The following is a 24,086-nucleotide window of genomic DNA, read 5'->3' on the forward strand; positions in this document are numbered from 1 at the left end:
CCCGCGGGCATCGAGGCGCTGTTACAGGAATTGTTTGTTTTTTATATGCGTAATTGTTTTTTTTTTGTCTTAGTTGCATATTTATAACGCTAAGCGCGGACCCGGGGATCGAACCTGTGTTGCTTCATGTTGTCTTGCTTCCAAGGCAAGCTATCTTCCTGGGTCTTCAAATACAGTCAACAATAATTCCACATGGCTGGTACTACTTACCAGTGAGGCCTTTGAGGCGGTCATAGGCAGTGTCCTGCCTGATTTCCTATATGATGTCAACGCTGATGGCATCTGACATAGCCTAAGTGATGTCATATGCGATGTCATCAGTCATCAGTGTGCTTAGGAGCTGTGCAATGGGGGCCTCAAAGTTAAGGTGGTGTAGCTTCCAACACCTGCTGAATTTCAGGGACTTTGTTGCATGTCTTTAATATATATATTATAGGGCAGTGGTCGCCACCTTATAGTTAAGGTGAATTAAACCTTTCCCCAAAATTCTATTGCTTATAACTTCTGACTCGCTGCAAGAATATGGATGACATTTTCCAAAATAAAGTTTGCCATGCCCTTCCCACCCCCCCGCCCAGCCCCAATCTGGAAAGTTTGGGAAAGATTTGTTAAAAAATGAAAACATTATTAAGAAAACAAAAAACACTATTTACGGCCACCTCCCATTCTTTTTCCAAGTGCATTTTGTGAACAGCAGTAGTGCAAAAACCACTGGACGGATTTGGAAAAATTAAGAAAGAACTTGGGCACAAAGCATTGACTTAATTTCCTTTTCTTATTTGGGAGAAATCCGTTCAGTTTTTTAAAAAAATATTGGACGGAGAAGTGGTTGCCCCCTGCTCCCAAAAACCTTTCTATATCTCCCATGGTGCTTTGCAGCAGAGAGGCTTTTCAGAAATCACTATACCATTGTAGTGGTATATACAGAGTTGTTGTACCTTAACGTTGTTATTCACACTCTTTGTAGAATTCACTTTTTGTTAGATTAATCTAACTTTTATTTTAAAAGAATTATTAATAAATATGTTTCGAATAAGTAATTGGAGCAAAGTCGCACATGTCACAGTGCCACTCAGTAGCCATCACTAGAAGTTCACCAGTTCAGAGCCACGTGAGCAAGGCATTATGGGTATGCAAATTAGCCCAAATGCGTGTGTAAAATAATTAATTTGAGCCACATCCCACTTGCCACAGAGCTCCCCGTTTTCTTGTACCGTGTTAGCCAAGGGTAATATAAAGAGACAACAGGATGATACCTCAGTTAGGCTGAAGAAGTCATGTATTTTCAAGGTTGCTTCTTCAGGCATAGTAAGAAGGAGTCTTGCCTGCTTCTGATTTGTGGGTCCGATAAAAGGAGGCTTACAATTCATAAGCCCCTCACCCCACCCCCACGCATTCCAGTCACAAAGAATTAAATGGGGCACTGAAAAGGGCATGCAAGCAGGGTAGATGAGGCAGTCAGAAAGGGTGGATCAGTACTACCATGGTACCAGTGCAGCTGGCACATCATGGCCTGTCACCCAACGTGAATCCTGCTTTGTTATTGGGAGGCTTTGACTTGGTACTTTAAAATGTGATGTACAGTAACAGCATCTTCCCACTCTCCTCCCCTGGAAGGGCTGCAGCTGGACCTCTCCTTGAACGTCTACGGGCAGCCAATGGCCACCGCTCTGATTCTGCAGGCACTGAAGACACACATGGACACCAAAGACCCTGCAAAGCCATTGGTGTTTTCCTTCCACGGCTGGACCGGCACCGGGAAATCCTTCGTGTCAAACATCATCTCGAAGAACCTATACAAGAAGGGAGCAGGAAGCAAGTTTGTTCACCTGCTCGATGCCAACCTCCATTTCCCCCACAAGAAATATGTCCATTTGTATAAGGTATTTCTACAAACCTTTAAATGTTACAACATACTGTCTAGGAGAGAAAGAAAATAGAAAACTGAGTATAACAAGTGAACGTCCATCTCAAAAGGACCGATACAGCTAGAAACTGCCCCCATAAGTGCCACTAACAGAGGTATCTGTCTACCTGCCTGGGTCTAGTGTTGGGTTTGCCCCATGAGCCTTTTTAGCTCCCCTGAAACCCGGACATAAACACACATACTTACCTGGGCACGGCTGTGCTGGTCTGTTGTCATGTGCATGCAATCAAATGAAATAGATGTTTCTCACTTTGCTGCTATCACTCATTTGCTGTCTGCATCTGTGACACATACTCTGCAGTGTCTGCACCTAGTATCAGTTTAGTTTGTTTTGCTACTATACAAATGTCATCACCAACTCATTTGGTAGAGGTCATAGTGTTGGGACCATGTCCTTTCTGTGCAAGATCCTACCTGATCTCAGCGGCCTGGCTCAGGTCACAACTGGTGGTCTTGGTTCTCTAAGGTCTGTTTCCTTCAGTGGTCATGTTTTGGGTGGTCTCAGGATTCTCAGGGTGTCCGTGCACTCAGGCTCACCATCAGCGTCTCCAGGCAGCTCCCCGGGTTCACAATGGATTGAGCAAGAGATATTTGTTGTCATTGACACGTTGTACATACCCTATTAATTTCTTGAATATACACTGCGCCTTATGATGACCCATTGTGACTGTAATCGCTGTCCCTTTGGTTCACTGATGGCGAATAGCATAGTCTTGGGCAGCCTACCATTCTGCCCCGTGTCCACATACCCTTATGTCAGCTATGTTCTTCATTGTTCCGTTCCCTTTGTCTTCCAATACTTGCTATGTCTGCTCTGTTTGGCCCGTATGATGGGTCTGCGGGTATAGTGGAGCTCCCTGGGCTTCCTAACACGGTTTCTGCAGGAACACACCTCAAAGTATGGGCTGTTCTTCTGGGCTCTCTCCAAAATCTGAAGATGGCCATTTCTTGATCTTGTTCTGTATCTTCCATGACTTCTATTGGAGGCTCCTGATTCTTTTGTGGTGGCCTGGAGGAAAACAGCACTGGTCATTGGCCACCGAAGCTCCTTGACTTAGAATGAGGGCACATTCTGTTTTCATTTTATGTGATTGGTGAGAGGTTTTTTAGTTGGTGACGCACTGCCTCTACCGATGTGGTGCATAAAATATGCACATCATCTATTGTGTACACCACACACTGCTCCTGATGTGCAGTTGCTGTCAGGGCAGTAGCACCTATTGGCACTCACCTTTTCCCAGATTCTCAGGCTGGGAATCTGCACTGACACTGGGTGTTGCCCAAACCCCTCGGCCTGGAAGAATAGGCACCGTAGCTATATCAAGACGCCTTCTCTACAATGGGAGCCTTTGTCCTCAGTGTGCGCGAATAGCCCTTCTGTGCCATGAGGTGAATCAATCAGGCCAGGCAGCTGGTGATCCATAAGGACGTGTGTCATGGTAGCAGCTCTTCTAGGCTGTTCACTGCTCCCCTAAGACATCATCATTTGCATTATCGCTTGGTTTCTTCATTCCGGTCCATCTTGCTTTTCCAATATCGGTACTGCATGCTCCTTCAAGGTCTCCAGTTAGTTCAGCGATTCCTTGAGGCGTTCTTGCTTTGCTCATCCTCACATGGTCTTCCATCCACTTTGCTTCCCGGCAGTGGGGGATGGTCTTGCATGCTGCGAAAGGTTCACTGAAGGATTGTCAGCTTCATCATGGAGCTGAAGCTGGTAGTCCAGCAGCTGCAGAACCTGCCTCACTTCAGGACATGAAACAGATCAATTGATTATAAAAATGGGGGGGCTGAGGCCACCAGGGGGTGCAGGCAAAATGGAAGCCTGAACGCCAAGCTCCTTCCCCTGCCCATGCATCTGGAGGAGTTTTCGCAGAGTTTATAGTTCGGGACCCCTGCAATCAGGTGGTTGTTCATGGGAAGCCGGGGGGCTCCTACTGTGCCGGTGACAGAAGCGAGTGACCGCAGGAAGAACAGCAATGAAGGCCGGGTAGTGAGGCCCACCGCGGCGAGGGTGGAAGTTCACTGCGCGGTCCAAAGGAGGAGGAGCTGGTTGATGTCTGCACAGAGAGGCCCAGGTCGGACCCCCATGGCCAAAGCCAGGCCTGAGGCACCACAGCATGCGCCTGGACTGAGTGTAATGAGGGGGAACTGATCAGCCTAAGAGAGAGGCCACGACACTGTGGTGCGGCCCCAGACACCGAGGTTGCACCATCATCAGTAGCAACGGAATTGAGACACTGGGCCTCATTCCGAGGTTCACGTTAAATCACTGACTTTACCGGCATGGCGGAAATACCGTATCCGCGTTGGTAGCAGGGCGTAAATAGCACCATATTCCGACCTCGCGGGTACAAGCTTTCCCGGTAAACCCCCTAGCGCCATACCGGTAAAGGGCGCGTCAAACCCCTTACCGACAACAACCGAGATGTAACTAACACCATCGCCCTCCACCTAGTGCGTAAATAGCGGTGCCCGTAATTAACGATGACCGTAAATTACAGGCACCGGTAAAAACCGCAAACGGAAATTGCGTCATCGAACAGGAACGGGAAGCATCATGGCGGCCATCTTTAAAATCACAATCCATTGCAATCCTCCCCATACAGGACTCGTGGGCATATTGTGATAGGCAAAATAGACTCCAGAGACCAGCATCATGCCAAAAGCATTAAAAAAGGGTGCTGCACGCATCAGGAAGGAGAAATTCTCCCAGGATGAGCTCCAGGTACTTGTCGATACTCTGCATGAACATGCAGAGATTGTTTTCAGCAGCGACATGCGCAGGCCCACCGTCCTCAGGAAGAAGGAGATATGGGAGCTGGTCTCACAGAGGGTAAGCGCTGTCGGAAACACCCCCCGCAGCACGACGCATTGCCGCAAACGCTGGGATGACCTCCGTCTGAGGGTGCGGGCCATCCTCTCAACAAACCGCAATCTGGCCCTAGAGACAGGAGGAGGCCCAGGCTCACCCATAAAAATCATGCCCTGGGAGGAAACATGTGCAGAGATGATGGGCACAGAAGCCATCGAAGGCGTTGGCGATATGGATTGCGGTGATCCTTCATCAGCTGACGCAGGTGAGTGCCATGAGTGTAAACAGTACATGCATCCCTAATGCAAGTCATCGCCAAGGGCAGGTCAAGCAGTCACATCATGTATGGGTAAACCCCCCCCCAATGATGCCGTAACAACTGGGACCCAGGATGATGTCAGGTGCAAGGCTGACACCCATATTGGGCATGCCACACAAAAAGCTGGTCAATGTCAGTCACCACAGTACTCCGCCAACATGAGTGACCCTGCCGCCAGTATGCTTTTCCCATCCAAGCAAAGCTCACAGTCCCACTCAGCACCAAAATGTCACCAAAACGCTGCCATCCCATCGTAATACCATTGTCTGGGAGTAATTCTGACCCCCAGATCATTGCTCATGCTGTCTCTCTCTTGCCCTCCACAGGCACCGGTCATGAAAGTGAGGACCAGGAAGGCCCCCGGACAAGTACCTCCCAGGGCACAGGCAGGGGACAGCACACACCTGCAAGCAGGAAGAAGGCACATGCCACACCACCTGCCCCAGCAACCCCCATGGAGGGTACACAACCCACATCCGCGGCCCTGGACATGCCTGCAGTTCTGCGGGACACATGCCCCACGTTGCACCATGAGGAATCGAGTGCGTCAGGGGAGAATGCTGGCGTGTGCATCCTCGATGTGCCAGGCAGCACATCACCAAACACCATCGACAACGTGGAGGAGCCCAATGTCTATGTACAGAGCCCAGACACTCCCTCGTACAGCCAGGTTGCCCATAGCGACCCTGGGTCGAGTGACGGCCCAGGGCTCACAGGCGAAGCGGATACACCTGTCTGTCATGTGCCCACTTCCCCTGCAGGAAGTCCTGTAAGTCCTGCAGGCACGACAACACGGAGCCTGCCAACCACATCGCCCACATCGGCTGCAGAAACAGTGCGCTGCCAGCACCTCACGGGCATGATAGAGGAGTTCCTCCGGGACAACCGGGAATCAGGGTCGGTGCTACATAATGACCTTCAGGCCCTGGGTGAGGTCATCAGTACCAGCACAAACCGCATCTGTGAGATGCTTGGCAGGATTGCTGATGCCCTGGAGGCAGCACCCCCCAGACCACAGCCCCAGCAGGAGGAGCCACCCTCCCAGAGCTCCTCCACGCAGGCCAGCCCGGTCCATAGGTCACTGCGCACGATGCGCCGGAATGGAAGGGATGCCCCAGGCTCTGTCAGTGCCCATTGACCGTGCAGCCACACACGTGGCCAATGCTGCACTGATGGGAACATTGTGGGGTTGTTGTGGGGGGAGGGTGGGGGGTTGAGGGTGTGTGTGGGAATTGGGGGGGGGGGAGGGGGTTGAGGGTGTGTGTTGGAGTTGGGGGGGAGGGTGAGGGGGTTGAGGGTGTGCGTGGGAGTTGGGGGGGAGGGTGAGGGGGTTGAGGGTGTGTGTGGGAGTTGGGGGGGAGGGGGAGGGGGTTGAGGGTGTGTGTTGGAGTTGGGGGGGAGGGTGAGGGATGTGAGGGTGAAGGATCTGTTGTACATGTTTGGACATCATCATGCAATACACAGTTTGGTCTATCCTACAATACAGAGTGGACATTCATTATTGTGCATGCGTCTTTTAATGTCTCACAGTGCATGTAGTACATGTATCCCCACACCCAGTGCCCAATGCCCTGTCATCCTCACCCCCTTAGCTGACTTGTGATTCAGAAATATTGCTCGATCAATGCGTGTCGCACGGTACGTCCCTCCCGTGCATCGGCACCATGTTGCTGTTCTGCCATTCCTTCCTCCACCTCCTGCTCCTCATCTGGTGGTAGCAGTCCCACGTCAGGGGGCAGTGGCACGTTCCGACGGATGCACATGTTGTGCAGCATTACACATGCCATGGTGATCTTGGACACCTTCTCGTGGCTGTAGATGAGGGCCCCACCTGACCGGCTGAGGCAACGGAATCGTGCCTTCAGAAGGCCGAAGGCCTGCTCTATGAACACCCGTGTACGGGTATGAGATCTATTATAGTCCTCCTCGTGCCTGTTTTGGGGGTTGCGGACCGGGGTCATGAGCCACGGTTTCAAAGGGTAGCCAGCATCACCTGCATGAGAGTGGAATGAAGGTAAGTGTTGGTACATTCATGGTGGAGAACTGTGCTAGTCTTACATTGCAGCGGGTGATGACTGGCCATGCACACATGTCCCTGGATGCAATCAACCCATTACTGGTCCGGCCATGTGTGCTGGCCAATGGAATGATGGAGGGGGTAGCTTCTCCCTGATGGGTCATGGTGCGCACTCATGTCTTGTTGCATGTGCATCGTTTATGCATGCAGCAGTGTTGGACTGCATTAATTGATGACTTGCATGAGACCTGCTGTAAGGGTGTGTTGGTAGTAGTTGGTAGCATAGCCTTCATTCAGCACTGATCCCTATCATGGTGATTGGCAGCTATCCTATGGAGGTGCCAAACCAGTCACACACAGTAGGATCCCTGTCAGACTAACCTCTATGCACTCCCATGGATGACTGTCCTTTGTGTTGAGATGCAGGAGTCAGCGACATGGTGCTATTGCACTGCATGGTGCACGATGGCCTTACGGTGTGTAAGGTCCACCAATGTGTGGTGCATGTGTCGTGGTCTTAGGCCAGGGTAACTGTTTGTCAGGTACCATTAGGTGTTGGCTCGTATTCACTACTGTGTGGTTAGGTGGTAATGTGGTGTGCCACTTGTCATGGGGCACAGTGTTCTGTGAGGTGCACAACGTACAATAGCGTTGTCATTCCCTCCCGGGTGGAGTATGCATCCCCCCCCTTTCCCTCCCGGGTGGAGTATGCATCCCCCCCCTTTCCCTCCCGGGTGGAGTATGCATCCCCCCCCCTTTCCCTCCCGGGTGGAGTATGCATCCCCCCCTCCTTTCCCTCCCGGGTGGAGTATGCATCCCCCCCCCTTTCCCTCCCGGGTGGAGTATGCATCCCCCCCTTTCCCTCCCGGGTGGAGTATGCATCCCCCCCCTTTCCCTCCCGGGTGGAGTATACATCTCCCCCACCCCCTTTCGCAATGGGGTATGCTGGCAACCTACTCAGAGACCCAATGCACTGCCATGGCCCATTATGGTTACTCACCAAGCAGCCAGGTACGTTGTCCGGCATGTCGGCCCATGTAGCGTGGTAGTGTTGAGTTCCGCAGGACCAAGGAGTCATGAGTTGATCCGGGGTACCGAGCATTGCATTGTGTGATGGCTTTACTGGCATTGCACACCATCTGGACGTTGATGGAGTGGTATTGCTTGCGGTTGCGATACGGCACCTCCATGGCATGGGGAACCACCAATTCTACGTGGGTGAAGTCGAGGGCACCTATGCAATTTGGCATGCCTGCAAGTGCATGTAAGGCAGCTTTGGTATCATATATCTCCTGTGGAGTCCGGGGGAGGCATATGTAGTCCCTTCTGTGCTTGAGGAGGGCATCCAGCACTTGGTTGAGTATCCGGGAAAATATTGGCTGTGAAATGCCATGCATGTGCCCCACTGTATGCTGGTAGGTGCCTGTGGCAAGGAAGTGGAGCACGGACACTACCTTTAGTAGAGGGGGGATGGCAGTGCTGATTTCTATGAGGCTCACTATGTCGGTATGTATCAGGGCCACTATGGTGGTTATGGTGTCCCAGTCAAGCCGGTACAGGGTGTGGATCTGCTCTGGTGTGAGGTTGAAGGGGGTGGCTCTGATGCGGGGTATTGGGGGCTGCCGGCGTGGTAATGGTGGCTGCACTGGTAGGGCATGCTGGCCCTGTCTCACCCTCCTTCTCCTCCTGTGTATCCTTTGTGGTGGTTGCTGTGGTTGCTGTTGTTGCTGTTGTCGTAGTTGCTGCCTTGCAAGCAGGGCCTCCAGCTCCAGGAATGCTGCTACAATTGGTATCATCTTGGTGTGGGTGGGGGTGTGGTGTGTGGGTATGCTCCTTTTATGTGTGTGCCAGACTCTATTGCCTCCACCTGTGCTGATTGGGTGCACCTGTTCCTCTTCCAAACACTGATCAGGGTTGTTAACACCTTCCCCGCGATGCCTGTATTAATGCCATGGCGGTAAGGTACTTTGCGCCCATGTGGAGGTCGTTATTTCCGTGTTCGCTTTGCTTGGAATCGGAGATGGTTTACGCCTTCCCGTTATTTACGGGATGGTGTGTCGGGCGCGCGACACTGGTCCGCTATTTACGCAATCGTAGTTTACGGTGGCGTAAATAACGGTGTGGCGGGTCAGAATAGACCGTAACGGTAAAGGAAGTCGTTATTCCTTTACCGGCCTCGTTTTTCCCTTAACGCCGGACTCGGAATGACCCCCACTGAGGCAAGAGCCACATGCCCCTAACAGTGATGCAGCGGTAGGTGGCGTTTGGTAGAAGCTGCAGTTCCCCCTCATTGCAGGCAGCTGGCATTGGGAGCACTGAGTGTGATCCCCGTATGGACCCTAGCCCAGAGACCTCCTGTAGTGCAGCCCATACTCACCACAAGGAAGTGAGCACCCCCAGGCGATCCAGCGCCCCAGCAGAGATCCAAAGGGAGCAGTATTCCGAGCCCTGACTCTCACCACAATGAGGTGCTGGAAAGATGCTGAAGGTGAGGAGGATAGGTGGGTGAGAGTAAGTGAGGGACCCTGCAGCTAGGAGGTGGGACCCTCAGAGCAATAACGGAGAAAGCGGTGTGCGCAGGTACTGACACCGGCGAACTGAGGGTGGCAGACTAAGGATAGTGGAGTGCAGTGGAACAACGGCAAGTGGAACTAGGGGGTGAGGGGCTCCCCTTCAAGCAGAGAAGATGGGGAGAATGACAAGATCCCGTAAGGAGGTCTAACGGTGTGGCAGTGAGGTGGTGCCAAGACATAAAGGGGCACTGGGCAAATGAGTTGGAGGGGGAAGCTTTCTCATTACCAGTACCATTGCCTGGACGGAAGGGACATGGAGAAGGAGAATGAGGTTGGCGGACACCACCCTAACGCTGAGGAGATGGGGACCATCAAGAGCAATATCCAAATGACCCTGGAGGAGATCCGCAGGATGAGGACTAATATTGGAACTAAAGTGGCAGATCTGTCAGCAAAAGTGGTCACACTGGAAGACAGGCTCGACGGAGTGGGGGCTAATCAGGCATCCACAGGGTGCTGAAAACACAGATAGAAGTCCAGTTTCGGGACATTTAGAGGAGAGAGCTAGAGCTGGTCCTAAAAGTGGACGACATTAAAAACAGAGAGAGATGAAATAACCTTTGGTTCCTTGGCCTCAAGGAAGGGGAGGGAGAGTCCCCGGCGGGGCTTGAGAAGAAAATCCAGAAAATCATTGGGATGGTCCAGGGGTCAAAGGAAGGAGTACATGTGGCCCTGGACAGAGTACATCGGGCGGGTGGAGGAAGTCAAGGAGCTCACTCGGTGCTGGCAAAGCTGCACCATTACCGTGACAAAGTAGATATTTCTGAGAAGGCCAGGCGCATGGGAACCACTAAATATGAGGACTCCAAAGTGGCGGTATTCGAGGACCTCTCAGCCCAGACCCTGCTGGAACGGAAAAAGTGTGGGCCCCTCACGTGGCAGCTACAGGAGAAGGAGTCCGGTACCAGTGGGGATACCCCTTTGCACTAATATTTGAGTGGAGAGTGAAAAATTCCATCTGGTGTCAGAGGAGGACATTAGGAGGGCCACAGAGGGACTTGTAGATAACCACAGGATTGCAGCCAGTGTGGAAGGAGGAGGGAGCACAGGAGATGCAAGGGACTCGTGGCTTATAGAGGGACCTAGGAGCCCGGAGGATGCAATGAGCCAGAACGTTTCAGAAACTGAACAACCCCCCACCCAGGAGGGAGGTGACATGAGGTGCACAGTTGTTGACCAGTTAAATTCCTCCTAAGGGGTGAGAGGGTCCGACATCGGGACCACGAAGGCCCCTTACATGGTCCCCCAAGTTGGAGACTACCAGTTTTGTTATGTAGCACTATTGATACCCATTGTTGGGGATTAGTTCGGGGTTGTTTGCGTTTACTCAGGGGAATGGGTCCGAGGGGAGGCAAGGGAAGTGTTAACGGGTTGGGAGTGGGGGGAGCGGTTCTCCCTTTGCTGATGTTCCGGGGCTGGGGGGAGATGGTTGCAATATTTGGGGATGGGTTCGGAGTATGGAGGGTCACGGGGAGAGGGAATTCATGAGGTCCACAGGGTCAGATGAGGCTGACGAGGGGGCAAGAAGATTGTCAGAGTGGAGCTTGGGCCCTTAACTACAGTGAACTCCGGGGCCTCAGAATGCAGACAAACCGCCTCATCACGAGTTTGGCGGTAGCACTTAAATGCTTAATGTTATTACCGCTGCCTTTAAGGGTCCACCAAATCAGGGGTTTGGCAGGATTTACCCCCAGCTCTGAGGTAATACCGCTGACGGTAGTAGTGCCGAAAAATCCCCATTGGGCCCATTCGGGAATAGCGAATTCCCGAATGGGTCCAATGGGTAATGGGGAATTACTGTTCCGCCAAACCCGTGATCCGGCGCTAATAGCGCCAGGGGGTTGGCGTTAACGCTAATAGCCCCAGCGGTATCCTGGCAGTATTACCGCCAGGATACCGCCCAACTCTTGGGATGTGACAAGGGGCACTAGTAGAGGTCCCCAGGGAGGTGTGAGGGGTGACAGATGATGTGGCAAGGGCAGGGACGGAATTCCTGGTGGTTCGACAAGTGTGACCAACATGTTGGGGGTGCACGGTCGGACGTCTCAGCGTGGAGTGAGGGAGGTTGGGAGAGAAAGGGTTTGGGGGTCTCATGCCGTGGATTTTCTGGAGCACATTGAAAGGGGTCCACCTGAGTAGGGCAAGGGGCATCCAGCAAATGATTAGGAAGGGCAATGGCTGAGGTGCCAATAGCCACATTAAACGTGAAGGGATTAAATTCCCAAAACAAGAGGTTACTCACTAGCAATATGTTCCGCAAGCAGCGCCTGGCAATCCTGTTTCTGCAAGAGATGCACTATAAGCAGGCAGCGCAATCCGCCATACAGGTCCACCATACAGGTCCACCATACAGGGGAAGGAGATCGAGAGGAATTTCTGGCCTTCACAAAGGGATCGCAAGAAGGAAGGGGTGGGCATTTTACTGGGGACCAATTTCAAAATGACGAAAATACAAACCAAGAGGGGATATGGCGGCCGCTTTTTGTGGATAAAGGGATTCTACAGGGAAACGTGAGTCACCCTGGCCACCGTATACACTCCCAATGTGGGGCAACTGGGGTTCTTGCACCAAGCGTTCGAAATGCTGGAGGGCTGGGCAGAGGGGGCCACAATACTGGGAGGGGTTTTCAATCTGGTAGCTGATCCGGGACTGGACTGGTGGTCAGCTAAGGGTGGAGTTCCAAAACCAGTGGGCACAGACAACACAGCCTTCAGGAACCTCCTACAGGACCACTACTGGGCTAACGTATGGAGGGGACACTTCCCGGGTCCAGGGGATATACATTCTTCTTGCCTCCACATCAGACCTACACTAGGATAGATTTGCTGTTAGTTCCGCAGGACAGAGCAGCTGAGATAATGACACCCACGGTGGAGGTATTCACCTGGTCAGAGCATGAGTTGGTAGTGGCGGAATGGAAGATAAGGAGCTCTAGGCGACAATTCCACTGGAGGTGTAATGACACCCTGTTGAGGGACAGGGTCTTCCGGGACTTTCTGGGGAAGGAGATGAAGGTGTATTTCAAAGTCAATGACACTGGGGAGACCCTTATGACAATGGTCTGGGAGGCCGCCAAAGCCAAGTTCCGCGGACTCCTCATAGTGGAGGGGTCGCAGAAAAAAAGAGAAAGGGGATTGATCGAGGCCAGGCTTCGGGGTGAATTGAAAGCACTACGATTGCAACTTCTTGGTAAGGGGGCTGACAGGGAGACACTCCTGGGGTAGATGAGGGTCAAGAGGCAGGAACCCCGCACAGTGCTGATAGGGGAGGTTGTAAAGAAGATGAAGTTCACAAAGCAAAGATACTATGAGCAGGGCGACAAGGTGGGAACGCTTCTGGCAGAGTGAGGGGTTGTAGGGTGGAAAGGAGAGTGGGTGGAAAACAGGGCATGGACGGGAGTATGGGGACTATGCAAGATGACATTCTGCTCGGTTCGCAGTGTATTATCAGGAACTCTACGCAAGACCGGAGGAAGCACAGAGAGAAGAGCTACAGGGATATCTTGCAGACCAACGGCTTCCCAAGCTGACAGAGGTGGAAAGGGCGGTCCTCGAAGGGGAGGTAATGTGAGAAGAGGTGCTCCAGGTGATTCCAAGACGAAGGGTGGGGAAGGCTCCAGGAGAGGACAGAGTAGCAGCAGATTTTTACAAACAATATCAATCTACACTCGCGGCGCTGCTGGCAAAACTGTTTAACACAGTCGTGGAGGAGGGCAGTTTCGGGGTCAGGATGATTCCTTTTGGTACCTGGGGGTTCTGGTGACTGGCAACTATGGTGATCTCTTTCCCAAGAATTTCCTACCGCTATGGGCATCCGTGAGAAACGACATGGAGAGGTGGGGAAGATTAGGGCTATCTTGGATGGCGCGCCTAAACTGCATCAAGATGGTGAAGCTGCCCACATTTTCTTTTATTCAAGGTGCTCCTGGTGGTGATCCCGCCATAGTATTTTGCGGAGATGAAGACGGCCCTCCTGAAATTTCTTTGGGTGGGGGAAAAACGCTGGGTGGCCTACAGAACCCTGGTTTTACCAAAGGACGAGGGGGGGTGTTGGATTCCCGGATCTTGAGATATACAATAAAGCAGCCCAGCTTCGGGTCATGGTTGACCACTTGAACCCGCTCTACAACAAACAATGGGTGGCAAGTGTTAGGAAAGATTTCATAATTGTATGACATTTTCCCTCCATGTGTCAACCCCCAAACTTTTTGCTGCTGTTTAGAAACCATTGACTAACTTTGCCAGAGAAGCACAGCCTTCAGCTGCACTGCTCTGGGCTTTCGCTCACTTCTTATGGGGAAACTGATATGCCCTTAAGACAGTCAGTACTGGGAGACTTTGGGCCTCATTACGACCCAGGCAGAGGACCATGGTGCTATTAGCACCATGTTCCATGCCGGTGTCCGCCATGGCAGAATGGGGAATTACCACCCGATTCCGAGGTTGGCGGGGCGGAAATTCCCCATGCCGCCATGGCCCTTCCCCATTCCCATTTTTGCCCCATAGGGCTCAATGGGAATGGGGAAGGCGCTAAGTACGGTGCCGCAAATCGCGGCACCGTAATTAGCACCGAGGTCCCTTTGCGGCACCCTACTTTAACGGCTGGTCTACACCAGCCGTTAAGGTCGGGTCCCGCAAAGGGACCTCGTAATTAGGCGCTAATAGGTTAACGGCGCCATAGCCTTTTACGGCGCGGTTAACCCATTAGCGCCTGGGTTGTAATGAGGCCCTTTGTTTCCCTTAGTCCTTTCCTCATGTTGCAGCTTTTGTGCAACATGTAACAAGTGTGCAGTGTATTTTACCATTCAGGACCCTTGGGTCTATAGTCATTTCCAAAGTCCCTAGCTACTCTCGCTGGACTTTTTATGAACTGTGCAGATGTGTCATGGACAGGACTGGTGGCAGCTATCTTTTTGCATTACTTTTAACCCTTTCCTGACATGTTAACTTCGTTAACCACGTTTGGCACAAATAGGTGGCCTGGAACCAAAATGGCCATGCCACGAGGTTCTTTGTCCTGTCCTTTGGCCATCTTGCCCCTTAACCTTCCCCAGATCGAGTTGACCCGGGTCAGTCCTTATTTGGTCATGCACTTTCCCGCGAATCCCAGTAGTTTTGCAGGCTTCTGCATGCCTTGTGTGTGTGCCTCCAGGATGTGAGCTGGAACGTCTGGATCCAATACACATCCTGAGTGCCAGAGAGTCTGGAGTGCCATGAATGACTGGGACCAACGTGGTCCGTGATTGGTCCACTTATGGAATGTGTGTTTGTGAGCAGATCTCCCATTGGGTCCTCTCTGTTTTGGTGTGAAGAGAATTTTGGATAAGAGGAAGCTGAAAACACCACTACCATGTTGATCTCCTGAGTTCTCACTGAACAAAGGATGAGATCCAAGTATCCTGCAACTACGAAGCTGAGCCGTGGAACCACTGGTGACTCACTGGAAGGTTTGGCACCCTGAGCCGCTGTCATCCCGTGGGACCCCTCTGCATCTGGTCGTCCTAGAAGGTATGCGAAAGACGCTTCGACCCATTGGAATAGTGGGACCAACTACTCTCGGCACCTTCATCAAACCCTGCAAGTAAGCTTTCTCGGAAGTGTCCCTGGGCCAACCAGTGGACTGACCAGCTTACCCAGTTGCTTTGCTCTGTCACCGCCGCCGTTTTGAGGAGGCCCTCGAAACTTGGTGTACTTCTAGCTCTGTGTCCATGGCACAGTCACACCAAATTTCGTACACTTGGCATTCCCAGGTTTGAAGTGAAACAAGTGCGCCAGGACCGGAGTAAACACGGTTACCGTGTTTCCCTGCCGTGGCAACGTCCTTTGCAAGTCTGCTGCATTTGTGACCCTCTTGCCCCTGAAGCCTGCTGCAGTGAAACTGGGTCGATTCATCCACCCGGAGCGGAGAAATCGCCACTGTCCCGTTTGGGAATCATCGCTGTATCTCAGGAACTAAAAGGTGCCATGACGTCCTTTTTGCCACATTCAAACCTGCAAGTGAAACCGGTGGCCCCTAGTGCAAGGGCCCATTTTTACACAAGAGTGGCCCCTGGGGGCCCCTATCCTTTCCACTGCTATTGCGAAATAGCGACTCTATTCCGAACTCTCAAACTGCCTCTGCCTTTGAGTGGAGGTCCTGCTTGAATAGTGGGAACTTGTTCTGCATTGTCTCATCCACCTTCCCAAGCTGGTAGAGACTCCTGAAGAGACCCTGTTCTGCCCATTGGAACAACAGTGTGCATTTGCATTGCATGTACTATTGAGCACAAGGCTCATCTCTTCTTAGGGATTGACCTGTCTCTTAGTTAGGTGTATTTTCGATGTTGAACTGGGCCTAAAGAATATCTGAACTGCCTGTTTCCTTCCCATCTAGGTTGTCGACATATTTCGTGCATTTACCCCTTTAGACCCTAATGGTCTTGTATATATATTGTATTGCTTGTGATGTGTTGGTTTACTTAGTGTTACTGTGATTCTTTTGCTATGGTCTATGTTACAAAGACCTTGTAATAAATGTGTCTATATTTTTGATATAACGCCTGTCTGGAGTAATTTGTATGTGTCCTTGCTCTGTGTGCTCATTGAGGTCCTTCAGTCACCCTCACCCCTCCTAAGACTTAGGGCCTCATTACGATTTTGGCGGCATGGCTGCCGCCGAAATCAGGTCCGGGTTCCCAGAATGAGGAATTACCGGCCCATTCCGAGTTCGGAGGGCCGGGTAATTCCTCCCTCTGGGAACCCGGGCCCGGGCCCACCCCATTCCCATTCCCATTCCAGCCCCCATAGGGCTGAATGGGAATGGGAGAGGGAGCAAACAACGGGCCGATTACGAGCGGTTTGACCAGGCGTTACTTACTGGGTCCTGCGAGGGGACCTCGTAATTTCGTGGTACGGGTTCAACGGGTCTGCATCCATTAACGGCACCTGTTAACCTGTACCGCGAACCCTTTAATGAGACCCTTAGTCTTGACCGCCTGCCCTAGCTACCCTGATTGGTCTGGCTTGTCCAGAGGTTACCCTGTTCCAAGAAACTAAGCTGGCCTTCTGAACCTCTGCCCCTCCAGGTCAGAGTCCAGAAATCCATCTTAACATCAATGGTCAATACAATACTGGCTCCGGTTTCACTAGGAGAGTAGCTGTGGGTCCCCAGATCCTGTATCCCACGAAGGGTGCTGCTCCACCCAGTGCTGGAAGTTTTGTGGGACATATGGAAGAAAGGAAGAGGGGAGAACAGATGGCTCTCCACACAGCCTTTGCCCTTGGGTTGCATATGGGCCCCACCCCTGAGTGATGGGATAGAGGAGCCATTAGCATTCCAACTCTGATACGATGGGGGCTCTGTAGAGCTGGACAGAGGTGGGAAGGGGTACCTTCCTCTCACTGAGTAGGCTAGAGGAGATACTGAATCTGGACAGGCTGTCACGACTCCGGGATCTGCAGCTGAAGGGAGTCCTGACAGGTGCTAGGTGGGGGGAAAACGTGGGGAGGGATCTGACAGACTTTGAGCGGTTCCTGCTAACAGGGAGGGATGCTAAGGGGCTTATTGCAGGGTTGTACAAGATAGTCCTATTGGCGGAGCCTAGGGCCCCACTTCCGGCCTTGGGTCAGATGGGGGACACACCTGGGGAGGGACATTGAGGATGTACTGTGGACACAGATCTGCTGAAGAGCCGGGTGCTCAACGATCCACCTGCAATATAGACACCAAGCCTTGAAGTTGATACATAGGTGCACTACCAGCCGGCACGGATAGCGAAGATATACGCAAGGGGTATTACCTGCACTGTTGGAAGTGTCAACAGGTGATTGGTGGCTATGTGCACATGTGGTGGGGTTGCCCCAGAGTCCAGTCATACATGAGGGAGGTCCTATCATGGATTAAGGAGGTTGATGGGATCCATAGGGAGCTCTCGCCGTGGCTTCTTCTTTTTGGGGTATGGCTAGAGGAGGGAGAGGAGGTTGAAGGAGGGCACATGTTGCAGATCATGCTGGTCTTTGCCAGATGTTGTTTGGTCCACCTATGGAAAAATCTGTGCATGCCGGGAGAAGGATTGGGTGGCAAAGATCTGGACAATATAAGATATGGAATTCCTCACACATGTACTGGATGAGTCCCGATCCAATATTGAAGACTTATGGCTCCCCTTTTTTGAGCAGTATGGACGCTAAGGGAAGGCTACAAGAGCGGAAATTGGGGTTGGGGGAGTGTGCTCCACCCTCTTTGACATCGGGGGTGACAAAAGGGAGTGAATTTGACTGAAATGGGACATTGCTCTTAGCTCGAAGTGGCCGAACAATCTACCTACGTGGCCAGCCAATAAGATGGGAGGGCTGACAAATATAAGAGTAATGCTGGCCTGAAGGTTCAGGAACTGCCTTTCGCGAAAAAGGGGGTCACCCCGAGTTTGAATGTTGTAGACTCGAACTCTATCAGCTGCACACAGGGGAGGGGGAGAAGAGTGAGGGGGGAAGGGAAGAGGGGCAGAGACATAGGGAGATTGGTTTTTGAGGAGGGGGTTTAAATATAATACAATTTTTGAAATGCCAATAAAGTTTGATTTGGAAAAAAGGGGGGGCTTGTAGTCAATGCATATACAAGTTGAAGTGCTGGCACCCCCATAGTATTGCGATGACCTATTTTCTATTGACGAGAACCTTGGTTCTGTTGCTATGTGTAGTATCCTACATATGTATGAATGATGTCTGAGTCGGGGAAAGAGCTGTGTTGGAATGGTAGGGGAGCCTGGAGTGTTGGGGCACCTGGGATTCCAGGAGAGACGGTTGAGGACTTGGAGCTGGGCAGGGAACCAGGGTAGAAGCTACTGAGGATCTCTCTGGGTTTTACTGATGGACTATGCCAGTGGTGGGCAGCGTCCCTGGGCATCTTCTTGAAGAAACACTGACCCAAGCCATACCAGCTAAATATGCAAAGGCAGTTTCAGCTTCTTCTACATATCTAACAGCCTGGGAAGCCTACTAATATCTTGTAGTCCACTTTGAAAAGGGGCAATCCTTAGCTCTTCTGTGATGGGCTCTGTGGTGGTAGCCAGGTTGGGTATGGGCCTCACCCAGTGGGTAATCTTTGTTAAAAAGCTTTGTTCTTATGCAACCTTACTTTGGGTGCTTCTGACTTGATGTCGCCTCCCGAGCTGCAAATATGTAACCAAACAACTGCGGGTTAGGTATTAGGACCTCCCCGCTTTTCCCTGGCACATTGGTCTGTTCACTTTCAGTCTTTGAAGCACCAATAATGGTCATGTCCATTCCAATCATTAGTCATTGATCAGAGGCCTGTGCAGCGGGAATTCAGAGGCAGTGGTGTATGGTGATGTGCAGGCCTGAGGCCTAGTCTTGAAATCCTCATTGGCCCACTCAGTTCTTGAGATTCTGTGGCCGATGGTGGGAGTGGTGTGCCGCTGCCATTTTATCACTTGTTGCCCCCCCCCCTTGTGTTTCCGCAGATTCTGGCTCTGCCCGACTGATATTCCTTCTTGGTGACACAGAGCCGAGACCGCTTGTGTGGGCTCTTGAGCTCTGAGATTATGTAGTCAATGGTGGGAGTGATGTGCCGCTGCCATTTAATCACCTATTTGGGCACCCTCATGTCTACGCAGATTCTGACCTAGTCTAGCTGTCTTTGCCTTGCTTTTTTTCTAACAAAGAGCTGAGGGGTTTATGTGTTTTGGTCAAACGGAAACTGGTTGAATCGTTCTTTTAACAGTAAATAGGTAGATCATGGGCCGGGGTTGGGCACATCGAAAGTGGGTGCTGGGGAAACATTTGGGGTGGGTTTCCCGCCAGCTTTTGACAGTAAAAAAGCAATGAATGGGGGGAAAATGTGTTTAACTTTGAGGGCATGGCATAGATCCAATTTGAGACCTATTTGGGGATTTTGAAGCCATTTAGTAATGTCAGCGTGCTCTAGTTTTAGGTGTTCCTCTTCAACTTTTGATCTTATGTCTGATGGCGAAGGGCCACACTGTGTTATCCATGTGGTATTAGAATGTCTTCCAGTTCGCACGTACACACACTCAGGTCATACGGTGCCACTTGCAGCATTGTGTGCCGTTGAGCACGAGTCCCTTCTCAGACTCTGTCAAAAGCACTCTGGCAGGTTCTTCACTCTACCTGTGCTACAGCGTGGTGTCAAAGGGTTAAATGTCTTTCCATCGAATCTATTCCATCCAAGATTAATACCTTTAACATTGAAAAATGTTACATCGAATTCCCATACATGCAGTGCAAAGTGTTCATGCATCGAAACCCTATAAACACGTTTGTGTATAAATAGTTTTCACCACTCTCTTCATCTGGTACAACCAGTGGGGTAGTGTGCAATTAAGGCACAACAATATTCTTTGAGTTTCAAGCACTCATTGCTTTTCTTTACCCAGCTCTCCTTCCAAGGAACTCTCTCTTATAATGTTACAGGGAGCTGTCCAGCGCTGAAATCTATAAAGTATTTCAGCACTGGCCAGTTTCCTCTAACTTATGGTGTTTATTGTTTATTGGGAGGGGTTTCCCCCCCAAACTCCCTCAACCCCCAGAGGTCCCCCCAAAACACCCCCCACCAAACCCCATTTTCAAAATGTAACCCTTGTCCAATGCTGAAATCTTGAATGAATTTCAGCTGGACAGCTTCCTCTAACTTCTGGTTTTTATTGTTTATTGGGGGGGGGGTCTACCCACCAAATCCCTCTCAACCCCCAGAGTTCCTCCCCCCTAAGCCCCCAACCCCCATTTTCAAACATTAACCCTCTCCTCAACCCACTGCATTTCCAACCCAAACATACATCTATTTTAAGGGTATGTTTGAGTTGGAAATCCATCGAAATACATTCAATTAATATGCTTTTCGATGGAAAAGCATTTCAATGAATGAATTCCGATGGATAATGATTTGATGGAAATTAAAGGGCCTCAAAGGGGTCCTGACTGGCACAGCCCGTGTAGATCTTGGTTGGCGTCCTTTCCAGTTCGCGGTGTGGTTTGGTCCTCTTGTATTGAACCCAGACCATGGAATTTGCTGACACTCCTGTGTGCATCGGATCCATGTTCTGCAGTCGCCGGGGCACCGCATGGCATCTGAAAGGATGTCACCCTTCTCTGCCCTTTTTATACCAGGGACATAACGAAAAATCCCTTTGGTTCCTCATTGGCCGACTCTGACAAGGCAGTACCTGGGTGTGTTCAAAACCTTTCTGGCACGTGGGTTTGCATTTCACGCTGGCTGTGGCTTTACTCTGTTGCAGGGCTCTCTGCACACTTTCGCTAAATGGTCCAGTCTGCCACACTGGCAGCATGTGTGACTCTGGCTTGACACCAACCTTCGCATGGTATCCAGGACCCCTCGAGCAAGTTAGCCACATTCTCATGCTCTGTTGCCTCTTTATTTTGACCTCTTCTACCGTGGGGACATTACTCTGGTTAATCAGGATTCCTTCTGAAGCAGCTTCCGTTTCTGTTGTCACGTAGTGGGCGATGTCTTGGCTCTCCCCCACCCAAGATGCTCGTCACAGGGTTGCTTGGCCACCGCAGTATCTGCTGGCATAATTCACTGTCCTGCACCCTTAAATGATTTGAGTCTACCATTCATCATTCATGCCAGTTAGTAGGTGCGCGCCTGCCATTTCCCCCCCTTGCCCTCCGTTGAGTCACACACCTTTACATCTTGGCTCTAAACTCAGGCTGAGGAACCAGAGATGAGCCCCCGCTTCACTGAATGTGGATAGTGGGCACATCAAGAGATGTGCTGATGGAGTCTGGTGGGAGATCACCTTGGAGTGACTTCTCAAGTCCATCCAGAAGTAGTCATATATTTGTTTGCTTTTGGCAGGGAGCTTCTGGTCACCATACAGACCATGGCCTAGCGCTGACAATCAGTTACCTCTTGATGTCATAATAAGTCTTTTGTTTTGCCATTGTGTTTCCTTTTTTTTAGAAGCAGCTTCAACAATGGCTCCTTGGAAACCTCAGCTCCTGTGCGCGTTCGCTGTTCATATTCTCAGAAATGGATGTGATGCCACCTGGGCTAGTAGATGTGGTTGCCCCGTTCCTCTATGGCACGAAAGACAAACCGTATGGCAAAGCCATCTTCATCTTCATAAAGTAAGGACAGCGGAAAACAGTCAGAGTTCACAATGTCTGCAATAGGGTGAACATACTCAATCTTGCACGGCATGTTCTGTCTTCCACAGCATACATTGTACTTCATAGCATACTCCTAGTTATGCAGCATACACTATCTTCCACAGCATACATTGGGCCTCATTACACGGTAGGCGGTAAGGGTTTACCGGTACCCGTATTTTACCGGTACCGTTAAACCCTTACCACCTTACTACGAGGTCCCTTTGCGGGTTGGAGAATTTAACGCCTGCTTTTTGCAAAGGGACCAGGGAGCTAATTACGGTACCGCAATTTGCGGTGCCGTAATTAGCACCTTCCCCATTCCCATTATGCCCTATGGGACAAAAATGGGAATGGGGAAGGGCAATGGGGGAAGGGGGAATTACCGCCCCACCAACCCTGGAATAGGGCCGTAATTCCCCTTTCCACCAAGGCGGTGCCGGTATTTTACCGGCATGGACCAAGGTGCTAATAGCCCATGTCCTGCATAGCATACTCCTAGTTATGCAGCATACTCGATCTTCCCCAGCATACATTGTCCTCCATAGCATACTCCTAGTTATGCAGCATACTCGGTCTTCCACAGCATACATTGTCCTCCATAGCATACTCCACTGTCCTCCACAGCATACTCCTAGTTATGCAGCATACTCGGTCTTCCACAGCATACATTGTCCTCCATTGCATACTCCACTGTCCTCCACAGCATACTCCTAGTTATGCAGCATACTCGATCTTCCACAGCATACATTGTACTTCATAGCATACTCCTAGTTATGCAACATACACTATCTTCCACAGCATACATTGTCCTCCATAGCATACTCCACTGTCCTCCACAGCATACTCCTAGTTATGCAGCATACTCGGTCTTCCACAGCATACATTGTCCTCCATAGCATACTCCACTGTCCTCCACAGCATACTCCTAGTTATGCAGCATACTCGGTCTTCCACAGCATACATTGTCCTCCATAGCATACTCCTAGTTATGCAGCATACAATATCTTCCACAGCATACATTGTCGTCCATAGCATACTCCTAGTTATGCAGCATACTCGGTCTTCCCCAGCATACATTGTCCTCCATAGCATACTCCTAGTTATGCAGCATACTCGGTCTTCCACAGCATACATTGTCCTCCATATCATACTCCACTGTCCTCCACAGCATACTCCTAGTTATGCAGCATACTCGATCTTCCAGAGCATACATTGTTCTTCATAGCATACTCCTAGTTATGCAGCATGCACTATCTTCCACAGCATACATTGTCATCCATAGCATACTCCTAGTTATGCAGCATACTCGGTCTTCCCCAGCATACATTGTCCTCCATAGCATACTCCTAGTTATGCAGCATACTCGGTCTTCCACAGCATACATTGTCCTCCATAGCAGACTCCTAGTTATGCAGCATACTCGGTCTTCAACAGCAAACATTGTCCTCCATAGCATACTCCTAGTTATGCAGCATACACTATCTTCCACAGCATACATTGTCCTCCATAGCATACTCCACTGTCTTCCACAGCATACTCCTAGTTATGCAGCATACTCGGTCTTCCACAGCATACATTGTTCTCCATAGCATACTCCTAGTTATGCAGCATACACTATCTTCCACAACATACATTGTCCTCCGTAGCATACTCCACTGTCCTCCACAGCATACTCCTAGTTATGCAGCATACTCGGTCTTCCACAGCATACATTGTCCTTCATAGCAGACTCCTAGTTATGCAGCCTACACTATCTTCCACAGCATACATTGTTCTCCATAGCATACTCCTAGTTATGCAGCATACACTATTTTCCACAACATACATTGTCCTCCGTAGCATACTCCTAGTTATGCAGCATACTCGGGTTACCACAGCATACATTGTCCTCCATAGCATACTCCTAGCTATGCAGCATACATGGTCTTCCACAGCATACATTGTCCTCCATAGCAGTCTCCTAGTTATGCAGCATACTCGGTCTTCAACAGCAAACATTTGTCCTCCATAGCATACTCCTAGTTATGCAGCATACTCGGTCTTCCACAGCATACATTGTCCTCCATAGCATACTCCACTGTCCTCCACAGCATACTCCTAGTTATGCAGCATACTCGATCTTCCAGAGCATACATTGTCCTTCATAGCATACTCCTAGTTATGCAGCATGCACTATCTTCCACAGCATACATTGTCGTCCATAGCATACTCCTAGTTATGCAGCATACTCGGTCTTCCACAGCATACATTGTCCTCCATAGCATACTCCTAGTTATGCAGCATACACGGTCTTCCACAGCATACAT

The 24,086-nt window shown here is 50.7% G+C and overlaps 1 protein-coding gene across 2 annotated transcripts in view; it reads left to right on the forward strand.

The window, feature by feature from the left end:
- Positions 1-24,086, forward strand: part of LOC138471568 (torsin-1A-like) — a 141,990-nt gene that overhangs the window by 26,512 nt on the left and 91,392 nt on the right. For both annotated transcript variants that reach the window (XM_069609230.1, XM_069609229.1), the window contains exons 2-3: positions 1,618-1,883; positions 21,590-21,756. In XM_069609230.1, coding sequence (XP_069465331.1) covers positions 1,618-1,883; positions 21,590-21,756 — 433 coding nt within the window. The remainder of the gene's footprint in view (positions 1-1,617; positions 1,884-21,589; positions 21,757-24,086) is intronic.

The sequence above is a fragment of the Ambystoma mexicanum genome, chromosome 8 (assembly GCF_040938575.1).
Source record: "Ambystoma mexicanum isolate Mex_15411 chromosome 8, UKY_AmexF1_1, whole genome shotgun sequence".
NCBI classification, from domain to species: domain Eukaryota; kingdom Metazoa; phylum Chordata; class Amphibia; order Caudata; family Ambystomatidae; genus Ambystoma; species Ambystoma mexicanum.